Source organism: Lepisosteus platostomus, chromosome 2 (assembly GCF_059453375.1).
Source record: "Lepisosteus platostomus isolate fLepPlt1 chromosome 2, fLepPlt1.hap1, whole genome shotgun sequence".
Classification (NCBI taxonomy): domain Eukaryota; kingdom Metazoa; phylum Chordata; class Actinopteri; order Semionotiformes; family Lepisosteidae; genus Lepisosteus; species Lepisosteus platostomus.
The window spans coordinates 6,954,670-6,968,390 of record NC_142612.1 but is presented as its reverse complement, the minus strand read 5'-3'; the positions used below and the strand labels follow the sequence as shown (position 1 = coordinate 6,968,390).

General features: G+C 37.7%; 1 protein-coding gene across 2 annotated transcripts; it reads left to right on the top strand.

The window, feature by feature from the left end:
• The first annotated feature begins 736 nt into the window (after positions 1-736).
• Positions 737-13,305, top strand: LOC148675831 (uncharacterized). 2 transcript variants are annotated; one of them, XM_088648587.1, is made up of 11 exons: positions 737-952; positions 2,180-2,627; positions 3,002-3,355; positions 3,562-3,721; positions 4,843-4,964; positions 7,141-7,242; positions 9,901-10,130; positions 10,529-10,592; positions 11,075-11,137; positions 11,436-11,637; positions 11,990-13,305. In XM_088648587.1, the coding sequence occupies exons 2-10, from the start codon at positions 2,256-2,258 to the stop codon at positions 11,634-11,636; spliced, it is 1,668 nt and encodes a 555-aa protein (XP_088504713.1). In that variant the 5' UTR covers positions 737-952; positions 2,180-2,255; the 3' UTR covers position 11,637; positions 11,990-13,305. The 2 variants fall into 2 exon arrangements, with proteins under 2 accessions (XP_088504713.1, XP_088504704.1); XM_088648578.1 differs by having other exon boundaries at positions 738-952; positions 2,214-2,627.
• Positions 13,306-13,721: the final 416 nt, after the last annotated feature.

Here is a 13,721-nt window from a genome sequence, read left to right as displayed (position 1 = left end):
ATCGAGATTCTTGTGGATTATTGTAGAGTCCCAACATAAGAGTGAACAGTGAGTTAATGGGGAAAAATCTAACTGAGCATTGATGTTCTCATCATACAGGTTAACAAAAATACAGTAGTGCCCTTTTATCTAAAGGGTTAATACTCTGCACAATTTAGGGCACATAGGAACCTTTCACAACTTCAAAATACATTTGACTTTTTTCTGCGTGTGTGCTTACTATTGGACCTTAGTTTGCATCTCAGACGACGGAAGAGAGATACAGTACAATTCGTTACCGTAATAATAATGGTTCCCACACCACCTTGCAGCACAAACGTGGTCTCCCAACCCGGCACTACCCAGAGCCCAATTCTGTTTAGCCTCTGAGATGTGACGATCAAGCTGCAATGTGGTGATTAATGCTATCCTTATTGTCACAGGAACATGTGCCTGAAGAATTAAACCAAATTCTCCTCCACTTTGCCAATGTCAACAAAGGCAGGGTTTAAGCAGTTAGTTGAGCAATTTCAGGGAGGAAAAAAAATCCTCTTCTATTCACAAATATTCGTATTGGTAATACATTTTTTAAATAAATATGAAAGGGCAGTTTGTCTGCACCACACCACTGATTCCGGTGTTTATTTTTCCGTAACTTTACTGCTGAAAACCGCTCAATCAGAGGTTAGTGATCACAGTGCATCCGCTACACGCCGCCTGTTCAGCCTGTCCCATAACTCTTCGCGCGGAGCCTGGCGGAAGTTGTTATTCAGAATCTTTTTGGAGGGAGGATTCAAATTTGTGCTCGCCGGAAGTTGGTATGTTTGTGTTACTGTTACTCTGTTGGAAAATGGATTCCCGTGTATGGGCAATGAAGAGATCATGTAATATTTTTTCATGTAGCAGCTAATGGTGGACCGTTTAATACAGGAAAGGCACAACGCTTTAAAACGTTAGCTGATAGTATGTAAAGGTAAGTGGGATCTAATCGGTGTATTTTATTTTTTTATACAACAGTTGAATAGAAAAGGCGTCTCCACACGGAGTACAGCATACAGACAACCAGCTGACTAAACGCGTAACCCAAACACGAGCCCTAGCTTTTAACATTAACTCTAATCTGTGTACGTGGAAAATATGAGATATTTTCTAGACGTCAGTGGATGGGTGTCGTACTCGGAGAAATTGTGTGTCTTTGTACTCTTGCGTTGTGTGTCTCTGGGTCCTGTAAAGTGAGTTTTCCAATCTCTCCATTGTACGTTCGGACAGGTTCATAAGTTCATAAACCAAACATTCACGTAACTGCAACGGTCAGAATTTAAAACTGTCGCTTAGCTACGTATGTACCAAGGATTTTATCATACAGCTTTAGAAAGTTAACGTTTTATAAAGAGTGAGCAGGTCAGTACCTTACATGTCATGTTGAAGTGAGCGCTGAAGTGTCTGTCCTAGGGGGAATTACGGTTTCAGTCTTTAGAGTTGAAACGCAGATCCATTCTTCAGGATGGAGCTCACAGTCAAAGAAGGTCACTGCTCCGGTGTTGAAACAAGTTTTCTAGCTATGTTTAGCTCAATAATTAACAATAAATATTTTGGCAGAGCATTCTCATTTGCTTATCAACAGAAAAGGCTGACGAGGTCTCCTTTTTCAGCTAAGCCACTGAAGCCGATCCTCTGGCTACTTTCAAGATATAGCTGGGTTAGATCGCCCACATCAATTAGCAACTCAGAACCAAACGAGATAAATGCGTTGAACAGCATCCTCTTTGTTTTAGGCTTCGTGTTCTTAAAATGTTTACTTTCTGCTTCTGTCGATTGTAATTTTTTTTGTCTCTAGATGACAATGAATGCAAAATATTTTATTCCCAAGTGAGATAAAGTATATGAGAAAATTGCCTTGATGTCACACACATCCATACCAATAGAAGTGCTACATTTCACTATATATTTGAAACTGTTCATGCATGTTTCAAACTCTTAACTCACTTAATCAAGCCCAGGTTTTCTGGACCACAGGCCAGAGAATGCTACAAAGCCTTAGTGGTTTTCTACATGAGCATTGACATTATTAGACTAATCACAGTTTTTGTTATTATTAAGTTTATAGTATAATTACTGGTAATACAAGTCCAAAGTAGCTTAGTGTGGCTGGTAATTAATTGACCTTAATCTTCTTTAATGGAATGTTGTTCCTTCCCAGACAAATGAATCTTGCATGTTTTCTCTACCACCAGTTTTCATGTATTTAAAAACATGCATTCTTGGACTGTGTGAAGATGCTACAAGACTGCAGCCAAAACACCATGGACGCAAACCCTTTCGAGGTCAGCAGACGAGAGCGGGTGAAGGACAGAAGAAAACTCAAAGACAGGCGTCACCAGGTTTCGTGTGAGAACACCATCCCAAGCGTGTCCAGGAGCCCCGTAGGGAAAACTCGGAACTTAATTCCCATGGGAAGGCAGCTTTCCAGGACACCACCTCCTTCAGCAAATAAAGGGCAAAGTTCCCAGACGTTAGCTGTGTCTCCTAAAGAGCAAAGGAATGCTAAACAGCCACATAGCTCAAAAACAAGATGTGGAAAACAGGCAGTTGGAGGTTCTTTTGCTCCTGAATGGAAGTCCCCCGGAGTGAGGAATGGTCATGATCAGGTAAGTCACAACACAGTGGAGATCATGTCTAGCTAATACTTATTGCTTTGCCAACATTGTAATTCACATTCAAAGAGCCTTATTATGGGTCCTTTTCAGTTATTATTTTGCTGAAGCGATGTCAAAATATATTTATATTTGGGAACGTTTTGAAGTTGAATTTCGAAACAATCCCCTATTACACAGTAGACAGAATCTTGTTTTCAGCTTTCTCTTGCCTGTGGCACGACTACGACACATACCTGACAAGTGCGCTTGTTAATGAAAAGTGCGCGCGTTACGTTAAACTTCAGGAGCCGAGCTGTTAAGGATATCACTCTCTCGCGGACTTCTGTATTAATTTGCTTTTGTTGTTTTTTTCCCCCCCTCTCTAGAGTGTCACATATTCAGAAGTAATTAATCAAAGGGCAGAATGCTCACCGCGGGCCCGGCTGGGTGATGTTTCATGCAGCAGAGCCACACCAAGCCGAGGTGCAGTTAAGGACACTGTTGCCAGTAGTGTAACCTCGAGCCCAGCGAGGAAAGCTCTCAACTCCATTCCGACAGGGAAGCAGCTACCTAGAACTCCTCCTTCTGCGAATAAGAGGCGGGTCTTGCAGACACCCGTCTTGTCTCCTGAAAAGCTTAGAAGTCCGAAGCAACAGCGCAGAACAAAATCAAGTAGCCAGAATCAGGATGTTGGAGGGTCTTGTGCTCAGGATTGGAGGTCTCCTGGAGGGAGGCAAAAGGTAAATCGCAGTACAGCAGACGCGATGCCCTGTCGTGAGCTGACAACTTAACACCCAGCTCTTTCTCATGGAGCTATGTTATGTCTCAAATAGCCAATAAATGAGCTCCACATCAAAATGTTTATATATATATTCTAAATGTTGGCAATTTTACTTTTTTAAAGAACTGACCTTTTATCTTTTTTTTTTTTTTTTCCTCCTTCAAGAATTTGAGACATTCAGGTGCCATAACTAACAGAAAGCCAGAGTGCTCTGCTCAGGGTGCCATCAACCCCAACACGTGTCCTTCAGACTCTAAGGATCTAGAAGTGCATGATGAAACAAGGGAAAAGGCTCTGCAGAGAAGAAGCACCAAGTCATTTACAGGTAACTATGTCTGCAGTGATACTAAATGAGGGAGCTCCTAACAAGCATGATGGTATTAAAGGTCATTTTTATTCATTTTAACTAACACTAGATGGTTTATAAGCATGAGGTATTAACTCTTTGGAATTTGAGTCAGTATGATTAAAATTGTTACATTTTCTTACCTTTCTGAAAGACTTATTGTTACACTTACAGGTTACAAGAAAGTAGCCACTTATGTGTAGCTTGTTCCTCCCCAATAGGAGTGGCCTTCTGGTTTATAATTGGGGGGGATTTCCTTTTGTCAAGTCTTGAGTAATGAAGCACTTGTACCTTGAAAGAGATATATCTACTAAGAAATGACTATTATTGCAAGTTTGAGCACTGATACTGACTTTCTGTATGAAATTCTGTGACTGTCTACCGACTTTACTTTGTGATGTATTAAAACCATTAAAAGGCTTAAGGATGAAAATACTGGAAATGGTCCTATTCTTGGAGGTCCAAGCGTGTTTGGTGAGCTGAAGGACTTGTGGTAAAATGATTGGTAACCTGTGTTCCTTACAGTGTACTAAATGTACAATCATGAATATGCATGTTTTGTTGTTTAGTATTATATAGAACATAGTTTGTATCTTAATCCAAGATGAACCACAGAATGCTAACATGCTAGTGGTTTGTCATAGGCCTATGATGGCCACTTTTTGTTTGCTAGTTGTTTTTAAAAATTGTTCTTGCTATGAGGTAAGCAGTTTGTTATGCTTGTACCATCCACTGCTTTGAATGAATGACTATTTTCTAGAGACATTCCTCTTTCTGTATTGACTGCTAGAAAGATTTGAACTATCCAGTTGTCATGACTTTAATAAGAATGCCTACCGTACTGACAGTCATCAATATTGTATGTAAAACATGTTTGATCATATACAGGAACAATGAACTTATCAGGTTTCATGTTGAATCGTATTGGGTGCTGTGCTGTCATGGACTGTTGTCCCAGTGATGTCTGGGGAAATATGGGACATCCTTAGCCTCCAGTGGTACTGGTTTGTTGAAACACAGAGAGAGAGAAAACCTGGCAAACAGTTGCAGGCTACTTAGAAATATTCTTCTAAGTGGGTTGTGATTTGTTTCCTTTGGAGCAAACCTCAGTGAAATGGACCCAGAGAAGCTAGTGAAAGGAATGCAAGGATATCAGTGGACTGAAGGAGACCTGGAATTCGTCCAACACATAAAGAACATAAAACTGATTCAACAATTGAAGGTGAGCATTCTTGCACCTCCTATAATGGCATGACATTTATAAAGATAATAAATTTAAGAAGGTCAGTAATACAAAACATCTTGCTCTTACGCAGCGTGTTTCATGCAAAGCATCCTGTTGTACTTTGCAATAAAGCTACAGAAGCTGTCAGCTCAACATAGTGTTATAGTTAAAAATAAGCAAATTAGAAGCTGTCCTTTAATGTTGTTTTAATCATTTATTTCTTGTTCATGTAAAGATGTTTCTTTTTCTGTCTTGAAGTCTTCTAACTAGGACTTTGTCGCTGCTGATCTTAAAGTAGACCACCAACCTGCTTAGTTAATGCCTTTTGGTATTATGAAATCTTCTTGGTCCCTGTTCTGAAAAGATTGTCACACTAGGCTCACCAAGATTAAAATTTTAATTCTGGATAAATTGGGTTACCCTTCTTTGTATTGCCTCTAATGCAGCAATATATCTCATCCCTTGTGCTGACCAAAACTGAACATAGTATTCCAAGTGAGATCTAGCGAACACATTTTATAATTCTAACACAATCAGCTTGATTAGAAGTCTACATTCTTAATGATAGACAGTATGTTAACCATTTTACTTGAACCTAGTTGACAACTCGGCATAAACTCTTAGGTCTTTCTCATACATTGCTCGCATGTTGTTTTTTCTAGTTCAGTACAGCCTATTGGCTTGCTTGCTACATATACAGTCTCTTGCAGTTAATGTTGTTAAACTCATATTGAACTGAATTTTCTAAGTCTTCCTTCACTGCCTGTGCTACTGTTACATTATCTGCATATTGTTTCCACTTGCTTCCATCTAGAGTCTAGATGCATTGATGTAGATGGAATAGGTATGGTCCTGGAAATCTTTCCTGTGATATCCCAATAGTGACCTTACTCCAGTCCGAGGTGCCTCCCCTTGTCTGTACCCTTTGTCTCCGATATTTAATTCTTTATCTGCACATTACCTTTAATTTATCTCTACTGAAGTTCTTAGGATTTTCCCACAACTCTAGAAATTATTGAAATAAAACTGATTTGTCTCTAAAACCCTGGCTGTGTTTCATCGCTTTTGTGATCTTCTGATCAGCCACATTCCCCTCCCCCCCAAGAGTCATCATCTTAGTGAGTAGTTTTTGAATAACTTGCTTTGATTCTAGTGGGCGAATACTGTCTGGTCCAGATGATTTGTTTGTATGGAGCTCACCTTTATCTTCAGAACAACTCGTTTTCTTATATACTGAATTCCTTTAAAATGGAGTAAAATTGTCTTCAGTTTTTGCATGTTATTTGTTATTTTCCACCTTTGTGAACACCTGTACACGGAATTTATGTCATGCATCTTCCAAGATTTGATGTGTGTATGTTTTTATTTGCTTCTTCAATGACATGAAATAGTTGGAAAGGAAAACAGAATCAGAAATTATTTGTTGCAGCAGTAGAATGTGTAGATCATTGTATTTTGTAGAACATTGGAAAGGTTACAGACAAAAGCAGGCGATCTAGTGTTTTTGTCTTGCCTTACGGGTCTAACAACTTCGTTGCGATATTTCTTGAATGATCCGTGACATTTAAGTTCAACAGCATGCCAGGGTAGCTAAATCTAGACACCCACACCTGCCAGTGTAAAGGAATTCTTCCTGAGTGCAGTGCTTAATATACATAATTGTTTTCCCTTTGTGTTAATGAGTTTATTTCACAATGCTCAAAAGAATAAGTAAAGGTTTATTCCATGCTGAAAAGAGAAGAAAAACAACAACATTTTGGTTGTAGAGCCTTCAGAAGAAGTTGTACGTTGTTTCTTTTCTTCTCTTTTCAGCATGGAATAAACCTTTACATGTTCCTTTGCAGGCTATGCATGTTGATGTAGCTACCTACTAGAAGCAAAAAAAGAATAGTAACTTTTATTATAAGTGTTTATTATTTACTCTATCATTTCAGTTTCCTGTTATGTCTTGCATTTTCAAAAGGACATTAGCAACTCCATATAAACAATTAAGTCCTTTTCATATGTGGCTCTTTCAAGATCTGTGCTTCCTATCATATATTTAAAATGAAGGTAGTAGCTACATGCATGCAATACCTTGCTTTTCTTCAGATCAATTTTCAAATTTTGTAAATAGTTCAACAAATGTTAAAAAAAAACATTATCTTAATGTTGTTTTACTTTTTTGTTTCAGGAGGAATTGAGCCAGTTACAAAAGCAGCTTAAAGGCGAGCAACTACATAAAGATCTATTATTGGCAAAAAAGGAGAAAATACAGGCACAATGTTTAGAAATGGTAATATTTCAAAATTGAATGATTACTTAAAATGGTAAGGGACTGTATGTCATATAATGCCAATCACAAATAGGGGTTTGTACAAACGGACATTGGCATTTGTTTTTTATGAAAATACAAGGTTTCTCATGAAAATATCCTTCTTGCAATAACAGCACATAAAATGAGAATTGTCACATGACCTAGAAAATATATCACTAGCTTTTTTGTCTAATATTTTCCCAGTGTTTTGCTTGTCTTCAATTCCTTGTCAAACTCTTTCCATTGCATTTTAACATGAACACTTTCACCAGCACAAAATAAGCACATCAATTTAATAAACCTTTTATGACAGGCAGCCCTTCATTGATACACACTGTATTGTATAGAATGAGACAAAGAAATACCTTGACAACTGTTCACTAGTAATAACTTCCTTTTAAGAAGCGTATAAATAAATATATATAATAAATATATATATAATAAAATATATTATATATAAATACTATGTAAGAGCCCATATCTAAGCAATTGCTACCCTTAATTTTGAGGTTAAATACCATCTATTGGTTCATTTTCCTTTGAAAAATACTGGGGCTCTTAGCTGATGACATGCCATGCATACTTCCCTTTGGTTCTTTTTTTTGTTACATGCTGATCATTACTTTTACTGTTAGAAATATATCTGTATTTATGGCTAAAAAAACAGAAATATTGTAATGTGTTGTGGGGGGACTATTTCCTAGTTAAAATTGCTCACACTATTGGCTGAGTGTACTGCATCCTGGAACACCCTCTTGAGAACATAGATAATTTAAGGGTACCTTGGAGGATCTGCTGGGCCTTTTTGTTTAGTTTTTTCAGAGGATGATCGACTTGATCTTATCTTGATCAAGTCAAAGGGGAAAGGAGCTGCCGTTAACATGCTTTGTGTCCTCATGATGGATAATTTGATTATGTTCTTCCTGGACAATCTTTTATATTCCCGCTCGTCTGTATGTTTCCTAAAGTTACTGCTAGAGATAGGACTTTCTGCAAACTTTGGCAGCAGTGAGCACATGCAAAAGACTCATTTAATGTTTTGAAATATAACACTGATCGCAATAGTCCTTTTCGCTTAACTTAGAAAAGGTCTACTTCACTTTTTATAGATTTTAATGACCTTAAACACCATTTATATCAATGTTTATTGACTATATCTTTGTATGGCAATGATGCAAAAGTGCTGAGAATTTAAAATAAAGGAATAATCTTGGCAAATTGAACATAAGGCATTAACACATGTCCTACAAAGGAAGCTTATAAATAACTATTTAAAAGGTAGAATTTACCACAAGATATAGACATTCTGATGGGTGGCCAATATTAAAGGTATGCAGTCTGTATGCACAGTTTCTGAGACAGACACTAGAGGCCGCCTTTACTTCAAAAATACCCTTTGTAACTGGCATAAACCATACCCTTATAGGGAGAAGCATTTTCACAGCAATAGTCAGGGGTCGAATAAAAGTGCAGCTAGTGCTCAAGGAGGCTTTGATTTTTGTTTTAAAGAGTTGTTGTGAGAGACTTTGGAAAGAGTAGAAACCAAAGTGTACTTTAGGGCAGCTTCATGTGCAAAATCTTGCACCTTATTCAGTTCAAAGAGCACTTTAAAAAAGCCGTGTGGGCAGCTAGTTTCATTTCATTAAATTCAATTTAGATTGTATAAATCTATGTACGTATTTGACCAAAATTATTAGTTTTGCTTTTATAGCAGAAATGGTCTCCTCAACTCACCAGCCAATATAATACAAAACACGATCTCCAGTTCGCCCATGTATTCTGTCTGGTATTTTTACCTCAGGCGTTATGTTCATATTATTCTGTTTTTTTTTTTTACTGTAAACAAAAGCGTTCCACTCCCCAGATCATTCTTTCAGATGTATGTCACTGGAACTTCCCCAGCAAATTCTCTCGTCCACCCACTGTTCATGGATGTATGTACAGTAAAATAAAGTTCAGTGTGACAAAACAGAAGTATGTTTCCAGCTCCCAGCCTTTTCAAAAGTGTAGTTTTCAGGTTGTTGGGTTGTTTTTACATTCTGGTATAGGTGGAAATGTAATATAAATGTCTGATCTCAGTACACATTTGGAATGTGTCTGTGCAATTCAAACTCATTTCTTCTTGCATAGCAGTTCAAGAGTTGGGAACTGCTGTTCGATAGCAGAAATACCATCAAGACAGTGCCACAGCCCTTTCCACAGACATACCAGTGTATGTTATTTAAAATCTGGGAACTTCGTCAGAATTCTGCATCATATTGTGTGGTGCTCTACATCAGGTTTCTAGCATTATTTTCTAACAAGCGTGCCATTGCTGAACCCCACCATTTAGCACAGAATTCTGAACAAGTTGGTCAATTCCATGAAGAGGATCTTGGTAAATAGTTTTGTAAGGATTAGCATAAAACCATAGATTTCATATGTAAATAAATTCAGGATCCTGCAGAGCATATCTCAAGTGCTGTTTGATTGTTTTCCAAAAACTGGTTTATGAAATAATCAGCTGTATTGTGTAAATCATCCACCAAGGAATTTCCCAGCACCATTTTGTCTTTGACATATCATAATGTTGCTTTCTGCCACACATGCATAACTCCGCATTCCACACTGAGACAGTATCTTAATTTGAATTTCCAGGGTACCTCCTTTGACCAAATAGTACATCTTGGAAGAGCTTTCCTCTGTCGTACGCTGGACCCTGCCACAGTGGAGTCTATACCCTCAGATTCAGTTCTTGGTCGGGTCAGCATTGCCAGTGTCAGACGTGTTTGTCAGCAGGAAAAACAGAAGCTACAAGCTCTGAAGAAAAAAGTGACAGACATCCAACAACAAACAGCTGAAGTCACACAAAAAGAGCAAGGCCTCAGGTACTGTAGAGGACTTGAATATGTAGAAAATTCCCTTTTTGCTGAAAATAGTGTTGTCATATGAAATATGCCCTGTAGGGCTTTCATGATTTCATAGGCTGTGGAAGAGGTGGATATGGATGTCGAGATGAGTTGTTTATATTTTGGTCTACTACAAACTGCAAAAACGGTAGAATGAAATGATATTATCAAATTATGACATCAATAATGTGAAAGCTGTCTTGAAATAAGTGCCATTTCAAATCTTAACATGCTTATAAAGAAGGAGAAAATTGCATTGTGTTGCTTAGGTTACAATGAAAAGATATTTAATTAAATGTAATGTGTACTTGTGTATTGTACTCATTCTGAAGACAAACTCCTGTGACTGCTTTGAATATGTTTGTCTTTGCATTTAGAAACATGGAAAAACATCATCTTGAAGAAATAGAATGTCTGAAAAGAGGAATCCTTCTGGAACAGGTAGAAGTGTAATTTGCGCTGAGCCAATCAATTTTGGTTCCTTGTCTTTAATGTGCTGTTCTTTTACATTTAGAACCTGGTGCCTTTTGAGATTTCTGATCTGTTTTAAACAGTATGTTGACTTTTGTTATAGGTATCTGGTAATGGAAGACCTGAAGTGTATTTTGGAACTGTGCATTACTTATTGAAACATGATCTCCTTGTACAAACAGCAGCTACAACTCTTCACTTTTACTGTCAGAAAGATCATATAGAGGCATTGTTAAATATAACAAAAACTAGGGGAGAAATAACTACTGTTTTTCTGTGTGGTATGAAAAGAACATCAGTCTCAGGATTGTAGATGAGGTTGGTCAGTTGTATTTTGTTTTATGTAAAACATGATTGGCAAATATAAAAGTGTTCTGTAGTAATTTTTAAACAACACCTGAGTAAGAATGTCTTTACAACTAAAATCGTATTTCAATATGTTCTTGTTCCAGGAAAATGTGATTAATATGGAGAAAGAATTGTCAGATCTACAGTCCAAACTATCAGAATCACAGGTTTGTTAGTTAAGTTAAATCTGCGTTTGTTTTGTGTGGTTTTCTTCATCTTTGCTCTGATAAGAAAAATCTAAAATTTATAAGAATTTGAGAAGTCTTTAAAAATGACTTGATATTGTAAGATGGTCATGTCAAGTGCTTGATTGGCCAGTGTTGCAGAATACACTGCTACTTTGTTTCTGGGTGGTTTAAAATATTAATTTAGTTTGGGTAGCATTCCATAAATGATGCCTGGGAGCAAATGGTATAGAGATAGACCTTATAAGAATTTCCTCTATTTTGTTTTCTTTCTTTACAGGAGAAGTTAGGATCACTGAAACGTCAGGCACGAGAACAGAAAGCATCAAAGGAGAGGAAAGATCAGTCTCATGACCTAAAGGGTAAAGAAGATGTGATCGTGGCCAAGGTCTTGCGGCGCTGCAGGAGACTGGAACGACGAAAAGAGCTTTTCTTAGAAAGGCAGAACATTATGAAAAGAATACATGTACCCAACTGTTGAAGTAAGTTGGTATTGGGATTCATGACTAATGCCTATATGTTTTTGTAATGTTAAAAGGCTGTTTTATTTCTGTGACACTGGAAGAATTTTGTTTTGTACAGTACTATATTAAAACAAAACCTTAGTGTACCACATTTGCCATAACTACTACCATACTAGCTATTTATGGCTGTTTTTATTTTAGGATCGCCAATTTGTTTCTACCCACCAGATTTTTTAAATCGCCCATTGTGTACCTCGCACATGGGTTCTGTTAAAAAAACCCACAGCCTCACACGGGAGTGATTAAGGAAGTGTAGGCAGACTCCTCTGACCTGCCCGTTTTGAGCCATTTAACTTTTATCATTTTACAGGCACCACAGGTGAAGTCCCCTCATCCACTGCACTTCAAGACAGCAAATGGCCAGGAGGCTGCAGGGGTCATTGTGAAGCCTGGCTAGCTAGTCCCACTGTGTCCTTGGAATCGCTCCGCCAGCTGTTCTCCATTGCTTGGGGATCCTGGACACAAAAGTCTGGGCTCTAACCTGCGATTAGAGCGTGTGAGCTCCTTTACTGGTTCAGTCTTTTTGGGAGGTCCCCATAGCAGGGTTTTTTTTAATTCAAAATTAATTTATTTAAAAGTTTATTTCTAGAAACAGTACGGAGCGCACTAGGGTCATTCATGTTGTGCATATCGCATGTTGAAAGCCTGGACAGTTTGTATTTGCAAGCTGAAATGTGGTCTTGGACAAAATCCTGAACCGTGTTTGTTTTCCAATGTTAAGTTCGCCCCGATATTACCACTGACTTTAACAGTGTTAGTTTTCAGTCATGGGAAGAACTACTGTGCAAAATATGTATTTGACATTACAAATGAAGACGTTAATCACAGCCCACAGTGCTGGTAGCTGTAAGGTCTGAATCAAGGAATGGAACGAAAAGGTTTTAATTTGGAAAAATCTGAATTGCCTTTTCATTCATGACTTCAGACTTGCATGTTTTCTTCAATACTGTTTAGTGATGTTGAAAATCGCAGGCATATATGTGAAATTGTGCAATTTGTTCTCAGTCCTGCCTTTCATCCAAAGCTTCTGGAATAGTGTGCGATCCCGAGACCCTACCAGATCACACAGCTTCCTGACGGATGGTGTAGTGCAGACCTATCATAGAGTAACTTTTCTGTAAGAAGCTTAGCATATAGTACTGCATTTTCATTGCCAATAGACAAGAGTTTACATTTTTGTTTACGGTTGTATGAGGTTTTAGTTTTATTGTGTATCCTTCTAACCCTATACATTTTTAACAAACTAAGCATTGCTGTAAGCACAAACTGTATATTGTTTAGGGTGACTCCTGTGCTTTACTTTTTTTTAGCAAGTTCTGAATTTTGTTTAAACTGCTGTGTACTTATTGTTGATTACCTGCTACAGGCCTTTTAAGTGTCACTAATATCTCCAGAGTGAAGCATCAGTTAAAGCAGGTTTGTGAGAGGATTAATAGAAACATATTTTGTTTTGAGTTTCTTTAAAAACCTTTTATACCATAATTTAATAACTGAAGTGGAAGTGGCCACCTAAAATAAACACTCTAAGTTTAAGCAAGTTTCAGACCAAAAGAGTTGGTTCAAGAGGTGAAACAATCTGTTTCAGCTATACGCAAAAATGTATTCAATAAAGTAAATTATTTCTTATTTTCATTGTTCTGGAGTAGCAATGTGTCAACTAGAATACAGTTGCTAATGACTTTTTCAGAATGCAAAATACTCTTTTCACTTCAGGAGCCTACTGTTGCCTTTGTTTCTTCATTTCTACAGTTCTCAAATGTTGACTAAAGTGATGTAGGAACACTTTCATTTTTACTTTTGGAAGCAATCTTTAACGGTAACATTCTCATTATAAAGTAAAGCATTTTTGCACATTTCTAAAATGGTTACAAACAGTGCAAAAGGAGAACTAATCAGGTGGCAGAACATACGTTGTGGAATCGGTTATTAAAAGGCTATCTGACGCCAGCACATCTATGACTAAGGCTGACCTCAGTTGTTATGGCCTGTTTTCAAGGTGACTCTGGGTGGAGGAGCTTTCTGGGCTTTATTTCAGGACATAG

What these genes read in the sequence shown, in the direction of transcription:
- LOC148675831 (XM_088648587.1), top strand. Translation starts at nt 2,256, where the DNA reads ATGCTACAAGACTGCAGCCAAAACACCATGGACGCAAACCCTTTCGAG. An exon ending in TGAGGAATGGTCATGATCAG is followed by an intron (nt 2,628 to 3,001) that starts GTAAGTCACAAC and finishes CCCCCTCTCTAG; the next exon opens with AGTGTCACATATTCAGAAGT. An exon ending in AGGCACAATGTTTAGAAATG is followed by an intron (nt 7,243 to 9,900) that starts GTAATATTTCAA and finishes TTGAATTTCCAG; the next exon opens with GGTACCTCCTTTGACCAAAT.